The 24,388-nt window shown below is 36.8% G+C and overlaps 3 protein-coding genes and 1 pseudogene across 3 annotated transcripts; all 4 read left to right on the top strand.

Annotated features, from left to right (window-relative positions):
* The first annotated feature begins 6,351 nt into the window (after window positions 1-6,351).
* On the top strand, window positions 6,352-9,392 carry LOC143606974 (UDP-glucuronic acid decarboxylase 6-like). The gene is made up of 12 exons (XM_077082580.1): window positions 6,352-6,435; window positions 7,144-7,230; window positions 7,298-7,385; window positions 7,469-7,560; window positions 7,640-7,704; window positions 8,249-8,337; window positions 8,424-8,501; window positions 8,567-8,660; window positions 8,736-8,802; window positions 8,873-8,936; window positions 9,064-9,104; window positions 9,213-9,392. Exons 1-12 carry the CDS (start codon window positions 6,355-6,357, stop codon window positions 9,390-9,392), a joined length of 1,026 nt encoding a protein of 341 aa, XP_076938695.1. The 5' UTR covers window positions 6,352-6,354.
* A 1,306-nt stretch (window positions 9,393-10,698) lies between these two features.
* LOC143606975 (F-box/FBD/LRR-repeat protein At2g04230-like) lies at window positions 10,699-11,283 on the top strand. Its single transcript, XM_077082581.1, has one exon. It carries the CDS (start codon window positions 10,699-10,701, stop codon window positions 11,281-11,283), a length of 585 nt encoding a protein of 194 aa, XP_076938696.1.
* A 3,911-nt stretch (window positions 11,284-15,194) lies between these two features.
* On the top strand, window positions 15,195-20,370 carry LOC143606976 (aberrant root formation protein 4-like). The gene is made up of 14 exons (XM_077082582.1): window positions 15,195-15,280; window positions 15,349-15,492; window positions 16,086-16,235; window positions 16,310-16,382; window positions 16,527-16,705; window positions 16,801-16,857; window positions 16,944-17,094; window positions 17,192-17,251; window positions 17,654-17,922; window positions 18,723-18,794; window positions 18,981-19,058; window positions 19,131-19,328; window positions 19,405-19,456; window positions 20,173-20,370. Exons 1-14 carry the CDS (start codon window positions 15,230-15,232, stop codon window positions 20,358-20,360), a joined length of 1,722 nt encoding a protein of 573 aa, XP_076938697.1. The 5' UTR covers window positions 15,195-15,229; the 3' UTR covers window positions 20,361-20,370.
* A 3,365-nt stretch (window positions 20,371-23,735) lies between these two features.
* LOC143606977 (enoyl-CoA delta isomerase 1, peroxisomal-like) lies at window positions 23,736-24,133 on the top strand (annotated as a pseudogene).
* The last annotated feature ends 255 nt before the right edge of the window (window positions 24,134-24,388 follow it).

Below are 24,388 nucleotides of genomic sequence, written 5' to 3' on the forward strand. Positions count from 1 at the left end.
AGCGCCAAAAACCCCAACTGAGGTGAGGCAATTCCTAGGGCTAGCTGGCTACTATCGACGCTTCATTGAGAACTTCTCCAAAATAGCTCTACCTCTGACCGCGCTAACTCAGAAAGACAAGAAGTTTGTTTGGGGCGAAAATCAGGAAACAGCATTTCAAATGTTGAAACAGAAGTTATGTAGTGCGCCAATTTTGTCTCTGCCCGAGGGGACGGATGACATCGTCGTTTACTGCGACGCTTCACATCAAGGACTCGGATGTGTCCTTATGCAACGAGACAAAGTCATAGCGTATGCCTCGCGCCAACTCAAGACCAATGAAAAGAACTATACAACGCATGATTTAGAACTTGGAGCGGTTGTCTTCGCGCTAAAGATTTGGCGCCATTACCTCTATGGTACAAAGTGTGTAATCTTTACGGATCACAAGAGCCTTCAACATATATTTGATCAAAAGGATTTAAACATGAGGCAACGAAGATGGGTTGAATTGTTGAACGATTATGATTGTGAAATCAAGTACCACCCTGGAAAGGCGAATGTGGTAGCAGACGCGCTAAGTAGGAAGGAGCGAATAAAAACGCTACGAGTCAAGGCTCTAAGGTTGACCATTCACGCAGATCTCTCTACCCGCATCCGAGACGCTCAGCAAGAAGCCTTGAAACCAGAGTTTGTTAAAAACGAATGCCTTGGGGGTATGGTTAAGAATTTGGAACTGAAAGAGAACGGCAATCTATATTTCGCTAACCGCATATGGGTCCCTCTCAAGAGAGGATTGCGCGAGCAGGTATTGAACGAAGCTCACAAGACGCGGTATTCCGTACATCCTGGCGCAGACAAGATGTACCAAGATGTTAAAACGCTGTATTGGTGGCCCAATCTTAAAGGCGCCATCGCGACGTATGTCAGTAAGTGCCTGACGTGTTCGAAGGTAAAGGCTGAATACCAGAAACCATCAGGGTTGCTTCAACAGCCAGAAATTCCCATGTGGAAGTGGGAACAAATCTCTATGGACTTCATCACCAAACTGCCAAGGACACCTGGGGGTTATGACACGATCTGGGTTATTGTAGATCGGCTAACTAAGTCAGCGCACTTCCTGCCGATCAAGGAAACCGATAAGATGGAAAAGTTAGCCAGATTGTATATTCGAGAAGTAGTTTCAAAACATGGAGTCCCAGTGTCCATCATTTCTGATAGAGATAGTCGGTTCACATCAAGGTTTTGGAGATCGTTACAAGGAGCTCTAGGTACTCGCCTTGATATGAGTACAGCTTATCATCCTCAAACGGATGGGCAAAGCGAGCGAACAATCCAGACATTGGAAGATATGCTACGCGCGTGCGCAATCGATTTCGGAGGTAGCTGGGATACTCACCTCCCATTGGTTGAATTTTCTTACAACAATAGCTATCACACAAGTATTAAGGCTGCGCCGTTCGAAGCTTTGTATGGGCGCAAGTGTAGATCCCCACTGTGCTGGGCTGAAGTGGGTGACAAGCAAATGACTGGTCCAGAATTGATCCAAGAAACAACAGACAAGATTTTTCAGATAAGGGATCGCCTTAAGACAGCGCGCGATAGACAGAAGAGCTACGCAGATGTGCGAAGGAAACCATTGGAATTTCAAGTAGGGGATAAAGTACTTTTGAAAGTCTCTCCATGGAAAGGAGTCCCCCGTTTCGGCAAGCGAGGAAAGTTGAATCCACGCTACATTGGACCATTTGAGATCCTGGAAAGGATCGGTCCGGTTGCTTATAAACTCCGTTTACCCGCCGAACTCAGTGGAGTTCATGATACGTTTCATGTGTCCAACCTCAAAAAGTGCCTATCTGACGAAACGTTGATTTTGCCGTTGGAAGAGATTCACATCGACAAACAGCTGCACTTCGTAGAAGAACCTATAGCAGTAACCGATTGGAAAGAACAAAAGTTGCGCAGAAGCAGAATCAAGTTAGTAAAGGTTCAATGGAACTCGAGGCGTGGGCCTGAATTCACTTGGGAAAGAGAAGACCAGATGCGCATGAAATACCCACACCTCTTTCAGAGCATGGCTTCTGCCAGCAACGTCTCCTAAATTTCGGGACGAAATTCGTTTAACGAGGGGAGAATGTGACACCCGGTAAATTCCCAATCCCTTAAACTAAGTAATCAACCTAATAATTAGGTGATTGTGAATATTAAGCGCGCCATGTTAGTCAGCGCGTGCATTTGTTATGTGCGCCCTGCGCGAGCGCGCCATGTTAGTCAGCGCGTGCATTTGTTATGTGCGCCCTGCGCGAGCGCGCCATGTTAGTCAGCGCGTGCAGTTGTTACATGCAACCTGCGCGAGCGCACCATGTTAAGAACCAGCGTGAGCATGTGTTATATGCGCCATGCGTGAATATTTTGGCTTTATGTTTTCATGTAACTTAACGTTATGTTGTCTATGGGTTGACCATCCCGCATGATGCTAAGGCGGGTGCATCCTAAATCGTTTATGCGCGTGCGGAAGGGAACTAACCTCCCCGCATGGCGGGAACATTGAGAGCTAGTTTGTCTGAAGCTCCAAGATGGAATTGACTTCAACATGACTGATCACTATGTTGAAATACCAAGACCCCCTGGAGAATCTACAAATGAAACTCAATGTCCCTAACTGCGAGAAGGTTACGCACCTACCCGCAGCAAAGAAATGTCCTTCACGCAGAAAGCTATGCGCACAAAGTGATGCGCACAGAACACTTAGTCTATTCTCCAGACATAAGGAGATTACTCCCGCCAAAAGGAAACAGTAGCGTGTTTCAGAGATTTTCCACTTTTTACTGTACACTGACAAAAGTACCTGAAAAAGCACACTGTAACATGAAAAGTCAACTGTCAGCCACCCTATTCTCACCAACCACAGACCTGCATGTCCTGCGAAAATCAGAATCTTTTACCCACTCCTCCACTTTTGAATAAATAATAATACTTTCCATACTTTATCATCATCACACCTAGATATGAAAAGATTACAATCCCCTAAATCGAGGGATTGTGTTCCATTGAGTTTGCCTATAAATATGTAACCTAAAATTATCACTCAACACACTTCAAACTTCTCTCTTAAAACTGCAAATCTGCTCTGAATCATCTCCCAAGCATCTATTTGATTTTCAATTCCGTTCCTGTTACTAGGTAAGCCGAGAATATAACCTTGAGATCTACTTTCCAACCCTTATATCTTGATCTTAATATAGATTTCTTGTTATTTAATCGTATTCTAGACCTTCGATTCCGAGGCCAACACCAAGAAAACCCGAATCTCGATTAATCCCTTAACAAGAACCTCAGGTGAGTCTCACAGCCCCTATTTTCACTATTTTCACTATTTTAAACTGTTTTCGGGGCGAGGGACACGTACCTAAATAATGTTTTATCATGGTATACTTACAAGCTATGCAAGCGATTATGTGTTTAAATTATATTTCATGATGAGCAATGCGAACGGTTATCTAAGGTTTTCGATGTATGTGCGCTAGAACTCGAGTAAGTGATCACTTTACCATTGGAACTCTAAGGGTAGGGACTGCTGGTTTGATCCACCCACTCGTAGGGGTCGCACCTCTTTGCATGGACGAGTGCCTAGTATGGTCATGGGGCAGTACTATGGGTTTGAGCCCGCTCGTAGGGGTCGCGCCTCTTTGCATGGATGAGCGCCTTGTTTTCCGGCACAACGTCCGCGCGTAACCCGCGGGACGGAATTATTGATTAGCTCGTAGTGGCAGCGCCACTTTGCATGGACGAGCACATTTTCCTGAAACGTTCGCGCGTAACCCGCGGGACGGTATTACTTATTTTAGCTCGTAGTGGCAGCGCCACTTTGCATAGACGAGCACAGTTCCCAGAAATGTTCGCGCGTAAACCGCGGAACGATTTTATCAGAATATGTTGATAGAACTATGTTTTACCAAGCATGTGTTTTAATGATGCTACCAGAATTATGTTGTCAGATCTGTTTCAAGATGGTTTTATCAGAATTATGATGCAATATGATTTATCAAGTTACTAAAACTTGTGAACTCACTCAGTTTATACTGATTCAAATGTTTTTACGTGTCTTTCAGGAGATAATTAGGTAGCGCATGGAGTCACACTTAGAGCACCTCACGCTGAACATCTAAACTAGCTTTTTGGAAGATTTTAGTTCTATCCCTTCGATGCGCGTGGTTGTTCCCGCCGCGCATGGGGATATGGCGTGGAAATCTTCAACAGTTTTTATACTTGGATGTTTTTATGTAATTTTTAAAACAATGTAATGTATTGTATTAAACATTTCATGCGCAATGAAAATCTTTGAATGTTTGCAATGGCCCGTGCTTAATTATCAATCCCCACTCGCGCGCGCCCGGCTGTTTCCGCCGCTCAGGGCCGGGTGTGACAGCGGGTATGATACCTTTGGGCTCCTCGGGTTGAGAGGGAATCCCGCCGCCCACCCTTCATTTCCAACTCCGGGATACTATTTCCAGGTTCTACTACGTACCCGCTCACATCAACCTTCAGTTTCAATAATTTTCATCATTTCCAATTTTATAAATTTTTAGGGTATTGAAAGGAGTGTCGTCACCTATAGGGTAGTCCAGAGTAGTTCATGGTAAAACTGAAATGGCAGTGCAGGATTGGTCGGGTCTTATGGTAGTTTGAAAGTCTTTAGGGTTGCACCTCCTCCACTATTACATTTGACATACAAATTGCTGGTTTCTAATTAGCTAATTGATAGACTACATCCTTAGATATTTACATGGAACATAACACAAAATTAACAGACCCATGAGGAGCCAAACATCAAGTCGCAAAAAGCGAGTACACATGGTAAGGATCATCAACGCACCCATAACAGCTATATCCAGTGCCATGGATCTATGTGTTAAAGGTGTCAACAACTTCTCCAATGCATACAATAGGCCTCTTTCGGCTACAACTAGACTACCCGATAATGACCAGCCCACAAGAAGGAACCTTCTTTAGATCTATATCCGCCGATGCAATAAGGAAAGGTGACCGGGCTAAGGCCTAAGGATGAATATTCAGTTATCAAAGAGTCTTTGAAATGTAGTATCTATTTCGAGCGACCTAGTCTTGAATAGGGTAATATACTAATATGGTTCAATATTACGAATAATAAACTTATGTAATTTCCATTGCATAGTTCTATTCCGGCACTAGTAATGTTTTCATAGTAATTAAAAAACTATGTAAACTAAAACGATAAAAGAGAAATGCTACCCATAGGCCTCTAGCATTAAGATGTTGCACAACAAAATTTAACTTGAAAGTTTTATTCCGGTGCTTATCGAGTAAAATTTCAGATTTTTTGAACCGAATTTCTAATTTGAAAAATTCAAACTATTTTGAACGAAAAAAAAAAACGCTTCGTTTCTTGACGTTATTCTTGAGTACAAAGGTTCCCGTTACTAAAGAAATTTCTGTAGCTGAATCTTTCCTGTTATGTCTTTTACGCTATGTTCCTGAGTTAAGTTAACGAAAGAAAAGAAAGGAAAGTAAAAAGTTTTTTTTCTTTTCCTTTCCTTTCACACATCATATCTTTTTTCTTTTCCTTTTCATCCAATTCTTTTCATTTTGGAAAGAAAACTTTCACCTTTAAAAACTTCACATTTTCCTCTACTTTCCTTTCCTTTCTCTCCTTAAATGAATCTTGGGAACACTAAGTTTTAAACTTTTCATTCCTTTCTTTCCAAAAAAAAAATCTTGGGAACGCACCCACCTACATCTTTCCATCCATTTCTTTTCCTTTTCTTCTTTAAGTGGAACTCAGTGTTAAGTTGAAGAAGGAAGGGTGTTTTCCATCGTTGAAAACATGATAGACGAAGACAAGTCCACTTAATTCAAATTTGATTTTATTTGATTTGATTTCGAGTAAATTAAGTTCGTAAAATCCCGACTTTGATCTATTAGAATATATCAGATTAGAAAATAATATAAAAATATTTTCAAAATTACCAAATTCGCCCATTAATCTCTTTGCTTCCTTCCAATTCGCCCACTTTCGTGTTAAACCAACGTTTGCTATTACATATTTACTGCATTGGGCCCACTTTCCTCGTCACTGGATCTGTCTACAAATGCATGCACGTAGGTACAATTTCAATTTTTTTTTCTTTAATTTAATTTTCTACTCATTTTATAATTTTACATATATTTCTTTTATTAATGATTCATCATATTCAGATCTGAAAAACATCAGTACAACTTTGGTTACATGATTGTCTTCTATGTTCCAGGATTTTGATGATTCCTTATCTCCGGTTGGTACGAAGCTTAATGTGATACACTTGTTGTATTCGACGATTTCAGTCTGATCGGATATATATTATGGCTTCAAACCGAAATTGCTATACTACCACGAAACCACCACCAAATCCATCTCCGTTGCGTAATGCCAAGTTTTTCCAGGTATAATTATACCAGATTGCTAATTGCTTGAACTAGGGGTGTAAACGAACCGAACAATACCTTGTTCATTTTCGTTTGTTAAGCTTTTATTGGACAAACGAACGGTTCACGGATAACTAACCGAATGAAAATTCTTGCTCACTTTCGTTGATTAAGCAAAATGAACCTGGTCGTGAACGGTTCACGAACACAAATGAAAGAACGCATATCAACACAAACTGATTTTGTTAACCGAGAATGGTCATTGTCAATGGTTTGGTATGGCTACCAAGTTTGTATTAGTGTTTTTTTGACCTTCATATTCGCCTCTTAATTTTACATATAAGTTAATCACATAATACTCATATATATTTTTGTTAATTTATAATTATAATTTTAAGATTAAAAAAGTCTTTAAAAACTTACTAAACATCTTTAATTAATCAACAAACGAACATTAATGAAAACAAATGGACGTAAACGAACACTTGCACGGACACAATTAAACGAACATGACATATGTCCGTGTTCGTTCATTTAGTTAATCGAACGAAATTCATTGTTCATGTTCATTCATTTATCAAACGGACAAACACAAATGAGCTTTCCGCCGAACAATTCACGAACAGTTTACCGAACTTTTGTTCGTTTACAGCCAACTTGGGGATGATATTTTGATTATTCAATGAAATTGAAATTATGAACAATTTTATATGCTAACATTTTCAGGCTAATATGAGAATATTAGTGACTGGAGGAGCTGGTTTCATTGGCTCTCATCTAGTGGATAGATTGATGCAAAATGAAAAAAATGAGGTACATCTTTCTTCAAACACATTTTTCTCAAAATGTTGTCGTTTTCGTACTAACATATTCGATTCAGGTGATCGTTGTGGATAATTACTTTACCGGATCAAAGGATAACCTTAGACAATGGTCCAGTCACCCAAGATTTGAGCTTACTCGCCATGGTACGTGTTATAATCATGCAAGATTAGTTTGCTCAAATTAACTGTATTATAACTACTAAGCCATATTATCTTTTATGTTATAGATGTCACACAACCATTTTTGGTTGAAGTTGATCAAATATACCATCTAGCATGTCCAGCTTCCCCAATATTTTACAAATACAATGCTGTAAAGGTATCCCTTAATGATCAAGATTTTTGCTTAATTTCTTATGTATTGATTCTGATTTATGGATGTGTACAAATTTCAACAGACAATCAAGAACAATGTGATTGGAACCTTGAACATGTTGGGGCTTGCTAAGCGAGTCAGAGCTAGGTCAGAAACGTTCTTTTTTAAAAGAGTGAACTGCGGTTTTCGTCCCTGTGGTTTGTCCAAATATGCGGGTTTAGTAAAATATTTTCAAATTTGCAATTTTCATCCCCGTGGTTTCATTTCACTTGCAATTAAACCCAAATTCACTAATCTCGTTAAATATGTTCGTTAAACCCATCAGCGTGTCCTTCACGTGAGGGCCAATTTTGTCCATTTTTCCCCCAAAATGCACCCAGCCCCTCACGTGAGGGGGCTTGCGAATTAGGACTGAGGTTTATTTGGGGAGAAAAATTCCAAAACTGCCCCTCACGTGAAGGACATGCTGATGGGTTTAACGACCAGACTTAACGAAATTAGTGGATTCAAGTTTAATTGCAAGTGAAATGAAACCACAGGAACGAAAATCGCAAATTTGAAACTATTGGACTAAAACCGTAGATTTGGACAAACCACAGGGACAAAAACCGCATTTTACTCTTTTTAAAATATATGTTTATGATCTTTTCATATTGTACCAAGTTTTAAAATATTGTTGCTAGGTTTACAGGATATTGTTGACATCAACTTCAGAGGTTTATGGAGATCCTCTTGTGCATCCTCAAGATGAGAGCTATTGGGGAAATGTTAATCCCATAGGTAATAAATATATATATTTGCAACTATATGATAAAATGTATTTTTACTGAATGGCTAATGTGTAATGATTTATTGTTGTGTTGCAGGAGTTAGGAGTTGTTATGACGAGGGAAAACGAGTAGCCGAGACTTTAATGTTTGATTATCATAGGCAGCATGGAATAGGTTAACATTTTCTCACCCTTGTGTTATACAACAAATATCATACATTGATAAATTTGTTGTAACAGAAATAAGGATTGCTAGGATATTCAATACATATGGACCCCGAATGAACATCGACGACGGTCGTGTTGTAAGCAATTTCATAGCTCAAGCAACCCGGTAACATGTCACTCACCTTTCAGTTATTTTACATTTTATAAATTATTGTCTCGCCGATTGTGTATTGTTATGCAGAAATGAGCCGTTAACTATTCAATCGCCTGGAACTCAGACCAGGAGCTTCTGTTATGTCTCTGACATGGTAAGTATGATCATTTGACCCGTTTGTATGTAAACGGATTCTGTGTTTACCTTTTGTTTTTGTTTACCAGGTTGACGGTCTTGTTCAACTTATGGAAGGAAGCCATACGGGGCCTGTCAACATTGGAAATCCAGGTTAGGAACTTTAGCTTTATATAATAATAATAATAATAATAATAATAATAATAATAATAATAATAATAATAATAATAATAATAATAATATGTTCTTTCTATCATATTGTGACATGTTTTATGCATAGGTGAATTCACAATGATTGAACTTGCTGAGACTGTGAAAGAAGTTAGTTTACTGCACATTTTTCTTTTCCAAAGATAACCTGCAAAAGTTACAACACTATAGAAGTAATTACTAACTGATATGAGTTGGTTTATTTATATATGTATGCAGTTAATTAACCCAAAGGTGGAAATCCGACACGTGGATAACACACCTGATGATCCACGCCAGAGAAAACCAGTGATCACTAAGGCGAACGAGTTGCTAGGCTGGGAACCGAAAGTCAAGTTGCGTGATGGCCTTCCGCTTATGGAAAATGACTTCCGGCAAAGACTTGGAATCACCAAATAAGCTCTGGACAATTTGATCATTGATGTTTTGAGTTTCTATCTATATATATCTGTTTAGGAATAAACTGCTAATTATTATGCTTAAATGAAACATCAACTCACTTGACAAATTATATCAAAACATACTAGACACTAAAGTTTTAATCTGCAATCTCAAAGGGTAAGTTCGGCTTGCTTCTTGTGCCGGTAAGAAAAATATGAACCCGTTAATAGTAACCACGTAAGGATTATAAACCGAAATGTAAATTTTGAGCAACTTGATACATCGTCGTTTGTAAAAGCAAGGCCAGTGAGACTCAAAGAAAGCTTGTTATTTTTGTTACAAGTTAAATAAGATCCTAGGTGGATTTTATGTCAATTACTCAAACAGAGAGATCAAATTTAATCATTGTAAACAATAATAAGCTAATAACAAGTTGGTTGATTGATTCATTAGGCTAACTAGAAAGCTCTGCTTAAAGTGTCACATCAACGCAACAAAGGTATGAAGCCATTAACTAGCTAGCTATAAAGCTAATGCGTTGTTGAGTGACTAGAAAGTAAAAGGCAAAAAAAAAAAAGTTTGATCGATGCATTGGGTGGACCTCGTCTGATTTATAGCTCTCTTGGACGCTAACACACTAACAAAGGAGAAAAAGGCCCTTTGGCACCCCCTTAATTTGAAGCGGCGTGGTGTTGAGGGCGCTAATTGCCCATGTGATAGCCCCTGGTGCTCCCTAGTTAGCCAATTTGGGTGACCAACTGCTGGTGTGGCCACTCTTGACGTCCCACTACTCTTCCACTAAGTGGCGTACCGCGTACCCACATATCCATGTTATTTGCAGACGAAAAAAATCAATCTTATTTGCAGACGAAAATCCATATCGCCCCCATAAAAATTTTGATAAAACACCTTAATCGTGAACTCTCGGGTCCGCCACAGCCTAATCCTAGAATCCTAATCTAGTATAATTAGCCGGACTGTTAAAAAATATGTATAATTAGCCAAAGTAGCACATGGACGGTGGACCTTTATAAAGCCCACCGTCATCCATTAAAAACTACCGTCACTAATCTGCATCAAGGCCGGCTATGAAGCAGGACCGGGTGGTCAACCGACCAGACACCCCCGATATGCCCAAATTTTTATATTTTTAAATTATATTATATTTAAAAAAAATCATGTATTTTTAATGTTTAAACCCAATTACTCAACTAATTCAAGACAAAAAAAAATTTTGCCCAGGCCCATAAATTTTTCACCATTTAAAAACCCTACTAAGCATCTAGTTTCTTAACCCTAGAAAAAAAACGCCATGTTTTTTACCATGAAAAGGTTACGTGGAGAAGAAGAAAACGAAACAAGGTTCACAGATTTGCCGGAATCCCTGCAGCTTCACATTCTTTCTTCTCTTGAAACCAAACATGATGTTCAAGCATTGATGCTACTGAAATCATGTGGTGGCTCATGGACTAGTCTTCCAGCGCTCAGTTTCAATTCCAATATAGGTTTTGATTCACTCTATGCTTTTAATAGGTTCGTCTTCAATGTTTTTTCTCTTCGTGAGCCGGTGAAGTTGGATAAGTTGTCTTTCAAAAGCCGTGGAATATGCAATGTCAAGATGTTAACAAAAGTTCAAGATTACGCGCTTTTGCATGGCGTTAAAGAACTCGAGATGGACATCGCACACGTTAAGTGTACTACTTGGCCGTTTGGGTTGCATGCATCGTCGCATTCAATAACAAATTTGAAATTAGCAAGTAGTAGAACCGATATGGGTTGTTTGTTTTTGGGAGGAAGAACTGGTTTATTCAAGAATTGTCACGAACAATACTTCTTCAAGCGGTTTACAAAGAACTTAGATCATAGATATAATGATCTAACAAAACTAACAACCCTCAAGAACGTTTAACAGATCAAATCTGACATAGATGATCTAGATCTCAAGAAGAATGAAGAGAGAAAACAAAAAAATGAAAACCTAAAAAATATCTTGACCTCTCTGACTCCTGCCTTTATAATATCCAGAACTTGAGTCACGGCCCAGTACAAAGCCCAACCAGCAGCAGCCCGAGCCCATCTTCAGTCTTGACCCAGAACAAGCCCAACCAGCAGCATATAACCCGAAACTCGTTTTATATAATATGCAAGAAAAAAACAAATAATCCATCATTAATAAAAAATCCTTTTTTTATATGAATATTGAATTGAAAGAAAAACAGAACATACAGCACATTTCAACAAGAATCTCACTAGTTTACACCTTGGAAGGGTGATTATTACGGATCTTGATCCGTTCTCAGGGTTTCTGGCGCTAGACAAGTTAACTTTGGTCAATTGTCCTCTTAAGACAAATGGTAATGTTTTGAATATACACGCGCCGTGCCTTTCAGAGTTAACCATCTCTAAAAACATGTGTGTGAAACGCTATGAACTCACCACTCCAAGACTTAAATACTTTGAGTATCGAGGGGCGAACTTTCCACCGCTGACAATGCATCAGGGCGGTCTTCCTATTCTTAAAACTGCAGTTGTTGATTACATTGGTGATTGTACCTATGGTCACGAGAAGATATTATTGAATGATGTGTTGGTGATGTTTAATACCTTATCTAATGTGAAATCATTTATGGTTTTCCGGTCTATTGTTAATCTACTCGCATTCTTTCTGGATGATTTGGTGAGTCGACGCTCGCCTTTTCAGGATTTGAAGTTGCATTTCAGGTTGTTTTATACGCAACACTCGTTTCAATATGGCCCATGCAAGTCACAGGGTGAATCCGTTAAACTTCTTCAAGTTGTGAAGGCTTACTTGCTGCAAAACTCACCAGATGCCCAGTGTACCATAATACATCGTCTTAAGGACATTGAATGATATGATCCTATTATATTAGTAAGTTTATTATTATTATTATTATTTAAGTTTGTCTTTTATTTAGTAGCCTTATTATAGTCAAATTATGTTTCCTTATTATTTATCTTTTTCTATTTTAATGTCTTTGTTTTCATCTATATTGTAATCTCATTTAATAAAAAGAATAAGAAAGAATTATTATTTTGAGTCTATTTCTCTTCTTCTTTGTGTTCTTGGGAGATTGACGGATGTTTCGAATAAACCGTAACATCGAATCTTGGGTTTTTATTAGTAGCTGTTTGTTTATTCATAATGAATAATTTGTCGTTTCACTTATGCATGATTTTCTTTCTTTTGTGCTTATCGGCTAGTTAAAGCCATATCTAGCTAGTATTAAACTTTGCAACCGAAAATGCAGAATTAAGCTTCCATATCATTAGAATTGTGGATTACATAAATCTGTTTGACATCGTCCAATCGATACGATTAGAAGAAAACCGATCAGTCAATCACACCTAGCTAATTACATCCTAACCACTTGCATAATAGATACACCCTAAACATACTCTACAACAATGATATTAAAACCTCTATACTAATATAAATAAAAAGTTAGCTTAGTCTAATTTCAACAGAAATAAGAACAGCTTCAAAATTGAGTTCTTCGAATTTTAAAATTTAAAATAGCAACTCGAATTTGAATTTTCGATAAAACCAAATTCAAAAAAAGAAAAATAAAAGAAAAACATTCGGAATTAATATTTAATTCATACATTATTACTACATTCTAAACACTAAGGTTTTAGTCTACAATCTTAAAAGGGTAAGTTGACTTACTTCTCGTGCCGTTGTGCCCAGTAAAAAGTATAAACCCGTTAACAGATAACGCACGCCTATGTATTATAACCGAAATGTGTATGCAAAAGCAACGCTATGTGACCAAGAGAAAACTTGTTGATTTTAAATTTTAATTACTAGTTAAATAAGATACTAGGGAGATGTTATGTCAATTACTCAAATAGAGAGATCAAATGTAGTCATTGTAAACACAATAAGAAGAATTGGTTGATTTTTGATTGATTCGTGACTAGCTAGGAGTTGCAAGAGCTCCAAGATGTACTTAAGGATGTAATAAGCTTATTAGATCCTTAAGTACATCTTAATTAATTGTATTTATGCCCCTCTTCCTAAGGATGTACTTAAGATGTACTTAAGGATCTAATAAGCTTGAGTCTGTTTTCACTGTTTTTCTCTGTTTTTTTCGCATATCAGCTCGTTTTATTCTCTAGAGCTATATTACCTATAGATACAAATTATAAACATTAGTGGTTATTTATTCAATTGCCGATATTACACTTGTGTGGAGACATTTTAGTGTCGAAAATATGTACAAGTTATTATACATCAAATCTCTCCGCATTTGAACCTTGTTTGTCTTTAAGCAAGCTTTGAACAAATTCTTCTAACAACACATTAATAAAAAAATAATAATAAAATGTTTATGCATATCGGTCCCAAATTTGCTTAAACCCGGAATTTGAATTGAATACGGCCTCCAATTTGCTTGGTTGCTTGCTATTTTATTTTAAGTTAATCATTACTTTATAATCACGAACCACCGCATGAATACAATTAATTAATCTGATTGTTCCTCCACATGCACTTTAATTGATTCGAGTTTTAGGATCTTGATTTCTTTGATGTATCATTACCGTGTTGCCTTAAGTGTTTGTTTTTATTAGGATCTCTCTGTTTTTCTTTCGATTGAATCATGAGTTTATTACACAAACTGGTATTTTGTTTTTCGTTTGAATCTTCCTGATCGGCTATGATGACGCTTGGCTATTTGGCTAATCCACGTTTACCGTGTGAATAATCCATGTAGGATGTTGGGATCATATTGACTATGTCGTAACTTGATACCAACCGAACTCATGTCGGTTCACCTCCACGACGCATTGTTTTCGGTGTACGATTTAGTGCCGACAACGTCGATTACGAATGAATTCACCGCGGGTTTTTCGATTCCAGAATCCACGAATTCGTATAAGTTCGCAAATGCAACGTGCGTGTTTTTTTATTCGCCACATTTTTTTATATTTTAAATATGTTAAATTGTTGTATTTGGGTGAGGGCGAGTTTATGGTTTGCTTTATTTTTGGCGTCGTAACCAAATACCAACCTAAGTGTCATCGGCTCGTAACGCAACGCATATTTTGTTATGTTCATTTGTTTTATTTTTGCGTTAACAATATGTTTCGTAACCCAGCACCGATTGAATTCTCCTCGACTCACAGGCGCATTGCATGATTCAATAAGTTGCATGAGTATGACCGTCAATACCATTAACCCGGCAGGAAACTTCCTAGTTGACTACAAACATAAAGTGTAATTATAATCTATAACAATTTGAAAGTTTGGTGACGCCAAGCCCCGATTGGGCCACTTGGCGGCACAATATTGGTGATTGATTTTTTTTTATCTTTTGTTTTAGTTTTGCTATCATAATTAATATACGGAAACCAATCAAATTCGTGTAGATTTATAGCCTCAAACGTCCACGATCGACAACGCTACGGTTTTACCAACGGCCGAGTTTATCAACCGACACCACCCAATTGGTCCACCTCCGTTTTTTATATCCGTTTCTTAGCTCTGATACCATAACAAAAGTAACCGAAACCTACTGGTCCACCTCGATTTTTATTTCCCACCCGTTTTTTAGTTCTCATACCGTAACGAAATTAATCGAAATCGACTGAATTCAGGTCGAATTGCCGCCTCAATGGCGGGTACGACAGCACTTGGGTTTTACCACCGACTGGTTTACCAATCAAATAAACATTGAAAATTTTGGTTTTAGTACCAGTACAATAATTCACTTAACCGAAACCGACCGAACAACCTGCGCTTTATAACACTAGTTCTTTATAACTAACTAAAGTTTGGTGTGTAAAAATCATCTAGAACCGAATGATCTGGTTCCCGCTAAAACCCACTCATCATGTCACTCAACAACACTTATCTCCAGCAAGCCCTAGATTCATGCTCCCGGGTAAGTCAGTCAGTCATCAATTAATTAAATTAAATTACCAGTAACCAATTTGCCTGTTTGTTTAACAGTCAATCGCTAATGGTGACTTCAAGCAATCCGACGAATCCGTATCATCACTCGTCCAATTTCTCGATTCACTATCCAATGATGAACCGGCCTTTGAAGCTCTATCACAGATACACCAGTACTTGATTTCGCCTTCACTTGACCAGGTGGCTCAATTATTGTTTGGTTGATTTAGGGTTTTATTTAGGGGGGGCAAATGTGATCCGTTGGGTTGAATGGGTTGTGATAAAATGTATATAATGGGTCAGGATATGTCAAACTAAAAAAAATTAGAAAAGGATTGAAACGGGTCACAACGGGTTGACATTTCTCGTTTTTTTAATGGAACGAGAAAGAGAAAAACGGAGGAAATTTTTTAGTTTTTTTAGTTTTTGATTTATATTTCGAGTTATGAATTTATTTTTTTTTGAATTTTTGAATGAGGGGTTTTTGAAATGGGTTGAGATTTTAGAAACCCCTTATTAAAAAATTAAAAAATTAATAATTAAAAAATCATAACTCGAAATATAAATAAAAAACTAAAAAGTTTACTCTGTTTCGTTACACAAAGAAAATAAAAAAAAACACCTCAAGAAATGCCAACCCATTTTGACCGGTTTCAATCCTTTTCTTTTTTTAGTTTGACCCATTCCGACCCATTATATACATTTTATTACAACTCATTCAACCCAATGGGTCACATTTGCCGCCCCTAGTTTTATTCATTGATTTAGGGTTTTATTGGATTTTGAATACTTAGGCGGTTATTGATGCATTGGCATTTGAGCTGCCAAAAGCTGTAGCCAAATTAGGTTGTGCATCTGCAAGGTGTTTTGAGTATGCTGAAAGAATTATTAATCATTTCCTCACGAGTTGCAGCCCTCGTGATATGGTTTCGATTCTTTGTGAGGTATGTTTATGCTCATGATCTCAAATCATGCATGTCGGTGTGAATTGCTAATATTATGAGATGTTTAAACACAGGCAATGACTTCTTCAATTGATGGATTTGATAATGCTTCCTACTTTATGCCACTTTTAGGAGCTCTTGCGAAAGGTATGGTTTTACTAATTGCTAAATTGAATTACATTTGCCAATGTTTGGGTAACGGCGCAGCTTGTTGCCCGCTTGCCTTCTGTTTCGATGTAATCTAAATATTAAAAAAAAAATTAGATGGTATATATTTTTTTTAATTTTCAGTTTTTGAGGTGCTTCAGAGAAGACCATTTGAGCAAGTCAAAGCAGCCCTTCCTGTTGTTCTTAAGGTGCTAGAGGCAGTTTTATCAAATCCAGAAGATGAAACAGTTGCAAGCTCTGTAGATTTGCTCAATAAATCAATTTTAATCGCGCATTCGCTTAACACAATCTGCATAAAACTAGTCAGTGACACCTTGTCTAGATATCTTTATAAATTGTAATACTTACGGTTTCATGTCCTGTTAAATCTTTTAATTTTACTTATTTTATGCAACAGGATTACAAAGAAAAGAAGCTCATTGCTTTATTTGGCTTATACATCCTGCAAATCACAGTGAGAGCCCGCATAGTTTATACCTAAGTTAAATATCAGATATATATTTTATTTAGGCATTCATATTGTCTTATTTATAACTGCAGGCTCTTATCTCAAATAGTGTGGGAGCACAAACTTCAATATGTTTTACCATGATCTTACAATTATCAAACTTTCTTCACTATTGTGGGTTAACATATCTTGGTTTAATAACTGGGCATGAAGTGGACACGGCTATCGACCTTCTTTCTCAAGGTAAGAGTTCAGTTTTGACTATAACTCAAAGATCATCGATTTACAAATTAATTTTCTCATACTGCTGTTTTTTTTTGTTGCATATAAATATGTATAGGCGGTGAAGATGATTATATGAGTTATTTTTCATATGTCAGATGTGGTGCAGCCCTTACACGTTATGTGCACAGTTTTGTTTTTTGCAACTGCATTTAATTACACAATTAGGTAAACAACTTTGGCCGAGTAATTTAGATAACTAAACGATAAAAGCTCTAAAGTTTATGATTGAAGGTAACAAACTTTGAAAATATTGATCTGAGTTGGTAATCGGTCTAAATTACATGGCTGCTCACATGTTGGTAACTTATGACCATGTGAGTTTTTTTCTTTTTTCTTTATAAAGTGGTGCTGACATGGTGCTGATTTGGCACCTGAATATGAAAACGAAAAGGCTTTTCAGGCTTAAAAGTCACACCAAAGTTGTGTGCCCATTTGTGCAGTTAGCCGTTCTGAACCACTGGTTTTCTAATTGAGTAGTTAATATTGAGATGCTTGAGTTTGCGAAATATGTTTACAGTACTTTGGGGAGACCTTTCTAATGAAGTTGGTGATGCTAAAAAGCAAGATTTGAAAGCGGTAAAAGACGAACTTTCTAAAAATCAAACCAAAAGGTGGAAAGCAGTTGGCATGCTGAAGCACATATTTGCTTCCACTAAACTTCCATGGGAGCTAAAGAGAAATGCCATTGACTTTTTGTTTAGCATTATGGAAGGCGTTGTCCTTCCAAAGGACCATGATGAACCTTTGGACTCAGTTTACATACCTAGTCTCTATGCTTCTTTACAGGTACTCTTGCTTCTTTACATGTTATTATCTAAAGGTGGGAAAATACGCAGGTGGGTCGGTGTGTTAAACCGGTCCGAACCAGGTTGTGTTCCTTTTTTAGTTTCTTATATATAGTCTATGATTTCAAGAATCATATTATTTCAATTAGGGTGTGCATGAGTCAGTTTGGGTCGGTAGGTTTTCACAAAGGGTTTAGTTTGGTTTGGTTTTTTCGGTTTTGCCATTTGGGCTTGAAGCTTTTTAACCCAAAATATTGAGTTTGAACTTGAAACTTCGGGTCCAAATCTTTGTTAATTAATGGATTAATTGATCATTACACGTTGGGACCTAAAGTTTTTGGACTACAACATTTGTTAGTTTTTATAAATTACCTAACATTCATAAATTCGATAAGACTTTGGTTCGGTTTTGGTTATAAAAGTTGGTTCGGTTATTATCACCTGGCTCGATTTTTGGTACATGCAAAACCGAAACCAAAGCGGGAATTTGGTTTTTGAAAAAAACATAAATCCAAACCGTCGGTTGTGGTTGGATTCGGTTAGTTCGGGTCAGTTATGTTGGTCTCATGCACACCCCTAAATTTTCAATGATAATCTACAATGCATTAAAACTACACTTTGGATGATTTTCGACCCGTTTGACTTATCATTTAAGCTAAATGCTTTTTTAATCATTTGACCTGCTAAGATAATTTGTAAACTGAATTGGCCTATTCATTAGTAAATGGATCATCATTGCCACATGGCACATTCTACATATATTTACTAGTCAGCGCCTAAAAGTCTAAATAAAATGTTCAGGCTATTCAACTGGTGATTGTATATGCTTCAGATCCACTGTTACGGAAAAAAGCTTTTGTTACTTTCAAAATGGTAAGGATCTTCATCCTATTTTGTGTAGATGTAATAATATATTTTTGTTTAATTTTAAGTTTATCTATAACGGTAAGTTGATTGTGGGATGTTATATGTCACATATGGTTTATTTCAGAAACTATATACTTTATTTGGATTAATGGATTGTGATCTTTGACTTTTTTTACCCTTGGATGATATCAGGTGCTTGCAGATCTTCCATCTTCTTCAAGATTTGAAATTTTAATGGTTTTAACAAGAAACAATGAGTTATCATCAATGGTAAGCCCGAGCATGTTTTAACTGTTAAAGTTCCTTTTGGCAGTAGTTTAATATAGTGCAAGTATTGGGCAGATCGCAATTCTTTTAGATTGTGTAAAAGAAGAAATGCACAAGGAATATCCACAAAAGCCTTCAAAACAAAATGAATCTTCAAAAGCAGAAAATAACGGTTTGTCACCATTCTGGACTGATAAAGCTCTAGACTTTGTGGAGCTTGTTTTAAAACCACCACATGGAGGACCGCCTATTCTTCCTGAATTCACCGATGCGGTAACAATCCAACCCGCCCATTTAGCCACTCATAGTTAATGTTTGTATGTAAATGACACTTGATCATTTTCTGCAGGTGTTGTCTGCACTCAATCTCTATAGATTTATATTGATTACCGAGTCATCAGGTACCTGCATTTGTCCGTGCTTTTAAATGTATTGTTTAAAATGGGTACTGAATGTTGACTTGATATGATTCTTTGAACATTCAGTATCATCATTATTGTTGTGGTAATTAATTTAGGCAAATTGGAATAAATAATCCCACCTTTTGTGTATTGGCTGATAATAATACCACCTTTAAAAATCACTACCAATGGTTCCACCTTTCTAACTATTTTTGTCACAATGGTCCTTCGCTAAAAAATACTTAACGTCGTTAAGCTTTTTCCTAGTTTCAAATCGATGTTTTAGGGCTTTTGATCGGAAGAAGGATACGAGTCGACTGATGTAAAACTTATCTCAAAATGGTGATCCAAACGACGAAACAATGTTTCAATTCGGATGCTTGAATAGCCAATTAACAAAAATCAAGCCATTTGAATCACCATTTCAAGATAAGTTTTACATCAGTCGACTCGTATCGTTCTTCCGATCGAAAGCCTTAAAAGATCGGTTTGAAACTAGGGAAAAAACTTAATAACGTTAAATATTTTTTAATGGGGGACCATTGAGACAAAAATAGTTAAAGGTGGGACCGTTGGTAGTGATTTTTAAAGGTGAGATTATTATCGGTCAATACACAAAAGGTGGGATTATTTATTTCCAATTTTCCATTAATTTATTTGCATCTCTAATTCTTCTATAAATTATATGAAATTTGTTTTTGTTTGCAATTACGTAGGGAATACAAACTACAGTCGAGTGTTGTCTAAGAACAAGTTGCAGAAGGTGTACAAGGAATGGCTTGAACCTTTAAGAGCTTTGGTCTATGGCATTAAAGCGGAAAACCAGGAGGATAACGGTCAACCGGTTTTTGACACATTATGTGGTCTTAACCCTGTTGAGTTTGTTTTGTATCGAGCTCGTTGAAGAAAATCTCAAACATGCTATCTAGATACTGTTTGATGATATACAATCTGTTTTAAACAAAAGGTTGAAAAACTTATGTAATAGGTTTAGAGTAGAAGATCTACCAATGGAAATTATATTGAGTTTGTAAACAGGTTCCCTTGATCTCAACTCATTTTTACAATAGAAATATATATGATAGGTGATCCATCATGATTGTGATTTTGATTTATGAAATTATTTCAATTATAATTAACGAAACCTTTACCTAAAAAAATCCATGCCACCAAGAGTGTTTGATGACAACATAATACCACTTTTGTTAAGCTGTCGGTAGCTAATAAAGAAAAAAAAAGTAGCGTTGCAAGGTAACATCCGTCTGGAACATAAATAAACATAGATACCTTAAACTTTGATTTGATCTATGTTGGTAACACAAATAAACGTAGATACCTTAAACTTTGCTTTGATCTATGTTGGTGTCTTCTTTTATTTAACTCAACTATCATAACACATGTGTTAAATATTTAAATAAAAACATATGCTATCAATCCCAAAGTTCATATATCGGCCATCACACCCATTGGGTATCCATAATATGAATCAGATTCAATTTATTTTGGCATAAAAGAAAATGCGCTCTTTTAAAGTTTTTAAAATTACATCACGATTATCACTCCAAAGATACCCCCATTCATTGCGTATCGAGACCAACTGCCAGAAGCAGTTGGTTTGTGTTTTGAACATCGTTTTTGGCTCGTTTAATCCAATTTTTGGTATTGTTTCACGAATCTTCTTATATAGTTGATAAGTATGGATGTATAACTTAGGGCAAACGATTTCGTGATCATCAAGCTCATTCATCCCTTTATAACTCTCCATTAGTCTCTGCAAAACATTTACCCATCTCAAATAACTCTCAAAATGTGAAGACAATGCTTTTGCTTGGATACATAAAACTAAGCTTGGTGATGGAGCTTATAAACACTTGGAAAATTATAAAGACTTGTGGAAAATTATAGACCAATGTGGGGATATCTTCAAAAGTATTGCCTTCACATTGTTGGTTTTTTGTTAGCCAAATGTAATTTTGTGGGGTCTGAAAAATGAATTCAGTTAAAAATGAAGTCAGCCTTTTACGATTGTTTAGAAGAAAAAAATGAAAGTTGCCTTAAAATTCAAGATGAATTAGTCAAGAAGATCATGTTATATTTTGAACTTGTCGGGGATTTCTAGAAGCCCGTTGCTATTTGACAAAGAAAAAAAATGTTTTAGGTATTATATTTACATTTTTATTCATCAAATAATATATTATGACTAATTTTGTTTAATTTATTTCACCATATTTAATTTTTTAAAATTTTAACCTCAAACTTTATAAAACTTCATGTTTACCCTCAAAAGGTAAAATTTTTTTATTATTATTTTTTAATTTTAACTTCAAATTTTGTATTTTCTATTTTACCTTCCATGTTTTTATATAAACAAAATTTTTTAAAATCATTTACCGTTTAATATCTACATAATCATCCAATATTATAATAAAAAAACCATAAACATCATTCAATATCATAACATAATAAACAAATTATTACACAAAAAAACTAGGATAACATAAACATAGTTATTAAAAAACTAATGGATAATTCTACTGTTAAACATAATAATCCGTTAATAGTAGTAATTATTTATTTACAAAATCACTGCTAGCAACTACGCCATGAGAGGCCACTCCCACCGGTAGTGATCCGATAGTCGTGGGAGAACAGTCAATCCAGTGAAGATGTGCAATGAAAGAAAGTTGGGTTGTTGTCGTTGTCACTGTTACACTACACGTACCGCGCTCAACTTAAGTTCCATATTGACGGTGGAGGGGAATCAGTGGTTGTTAGGCGGTGGATCAATGGTGGTGAGGAGGTGGAGGCCAATAAAGATATAGATTATGGAGGTCGAGACGAAGGTTGACGGTGATGATGGAAGCCGACGATGAAGGAGGCAGAGGATAGGACGCATAGTGTGTGCACACGTAAACTAGAAGGGGATAAATGGGATACCATGTTTTTGAAATGGAAAAGACTATATTGCCCCTAAATTTAACTCCATTTAACGATTCTGTTAGCCCGAAGGACTCAGTATTAGGCGTTTTCAAACCACATGGACTCAAGTGTATTATTTTGACTTTTAGGAATATACCATGCCAACTAGTTATAACCAGATAGACATAAATAGAATAAATCTCTTATTTATTCGATAATAAGTTATTGCATTGTATATATGTTAAATAGCAACTTTATCCATACACACATTATTACTATTCATTTTTGTACAAGTATTTTTGTCTAATGTACTTCCTTTCTATGCATGAATTTTGGAAAACTTATATAAATAGCTTGACTTTTAGCATACCTGAGATGACTATTTTAGTCTACACTCAACTTTGATCGCTTTATAACTCCACGGAAGTTTATGGTCTATTTATTTGCATTTGTGATATGGAGATTTCATCTATGGTTCAATTGTTTCACACACACCATAGTTTTTCTTTTTTTTTCCCTTCTTATGGTAATAATATACGTTTGGGAGGAATGATGGGTTTCTGTTTGCAGGTTGAATTGTTAACATGAACACAACTTATATATTAATTCGTGTTGTACCACTGCAAACGCACATGATGTGTTTACATTTTGAGAGTTAGCACACACATGTGATTTAATGTTTTAAAATCTATTATTTAATTCGAATTCCTGTCATAACGTGCGGCTTTAAACACTAGTTTCTAAAAAATACTTGAATCAAGTGGCTGCACATTGAGAAAGTAAATTACTTTTATTCAATGTACTCAGTATATCTTATCAATAGTAAAGCTATGGTAGGGTCTGAGGAGGGTAAAGATGTAGACAACCTTACCTCTACCTCATAGGAATAGAGAGACTGCTTTCGATGAAACCCCCTGCTCGATATCACCATTCACTAGTGACTCTTAGAAATGGTGTGGTCACCCCTAAATAACCAATGACATTTTTTTGTCTTTTGTTTTTTTTTTTAATTTAATTCTAGTTAAACCACGACACGTGAGTTAACAAGTGAGTTTGTTAAAACCCCTCATTATCTACGTGACAACAACGAAACACTTTAACTAACTAGCAAACCCTAATACTTTTGATAAAGACTCTTACGTTATTAAAGGTATATTTTATCAGAACTAATTAAATTTCCTTTATAGGCTATACACCCCTTGACAGGTTATTAAATTATGAACCAATGACTATTGACTTGTCAAGAAGTCGATCCATTATTTTATTTTCCTTTTTTTTCCCTTTTTTTCTTCTTTGTTTTTTATTTAAGACGTTGCCTTCTCATAGTCTCATACTCCCACTCGTGAACGAACAATAAAAAAAATGTGTACTTTAGAAAAACGTGATAACATTTACATACTTACCTTAACCGGTGACGACGAGCACCGGCTAAACCCCACGCTCCTGGACTCCCTCTCGGGCGCCCTCCACCGAATCCGATCCGAATCCAAATCTCCGTGCGCGCTCATCACCACCGCGCACGGCAAATTCTTCAACGGCTACGACCTCGCGTGGTCCAAATCCGATCCACACCGCAGCATCCTCATGTCCTCCAAACTCCGCTCACTCATCCGCGACCTAATTTCCCTCCCGATGCCTACAATCGCCGCGGTCACCGGCCACGCCTCCGCCGGCGGATTCATCCTCGCGCAAGCTCACGATTACGTCATGATGCGTAACGATTGAGGACTTTGGTACATGAGTGAGATGGATATTAATGTCACACCCGGCCCTGAGCGGCGGAAACAGCCGGGCGCGCGCGAGTGGGGATTGATAATTAAGCACGGGTCATTGCAAACATTCAAAGATTTTTATTGCGCATGAAATGTTTAATACAAATACATTACATTGTTTAAAAATTACATAAAAACATCCAAGTATAAAAACTGTTGAAGATTTCCACGCCATATCCCCTTGCGCGGCGGGAACAACCACGCGCATCGAAGGGATAGAACTAAATTCTTCCAAAAAGCT

The sequence above is a fragment of the Bidens hawaiensis genome, unplaced genomic scaffold, assembly GCF_021521415.1.
Source record: "Bidens hawaiensis isolate Kalapana, Puna unplaced genomic scaffold, B.hawaiensis_p1.1 tig00078681_1, whole genome shotgun sequence".
Classification (NCBI taxonomy): domain Eukaryota; kingdom Viridiplantae; phylum Streptophyta; class Magnoliopsida; order Asterales; family Asteraceae; genus Bidens; species Bidens hawaiensis.

Bases quoted from the DNA above. Each gene is read 5' to 3' on its own strand.
- LOC143606974 (XM_077082580.1), top strand. From the start codon at position 6,355: ATGGCTTCAAACCGAAATTGCTATACTACCACGAAACCACCACCAAAT. The intron at 7,705-8,248 runs GTCAGAAACGTT...CTAGGTTTACAG, and splicing joins GCTAAGCGAGTCAGAGCTAG to GATATTGTTGACATCAACTT. The intron at 8,803-8,872 runs GTAAGTATGATC...TTTGTTTACCAG, and splicing joins TCTGTTATGTCTCTGACATG to GTTGACGGTCTTGTTCAACT.
- LOC143606975 (XM_077082581.1), top strand. From the start codon at position 10,699: ATGAAAAGGTTACGTGGAGAAGAAGAAAACGAAACAAGGTTCACAGAT.
- LOC143606976 (XM_077082582.1), top strand. From the start codon at position 15,230: ATGTCACTCAACAACACTTATCTCCAGCAAGCCCTAGATTCATGCTCC. The intron at 17,095-17,191 runs GTAAGAGTTCAG...AAATATGTATAG, and splicing joins TATCGACCTTCTTTCTCAAG to GCGGTGAAGATGATTATATG. The intron at 19,329-19,404 runs GTAACAATCCAA...CATTTTCTGCAG, and splicing joins TTCCTGAATTCACCGATGCG to GTGTTGTCTGCACTCAATCT.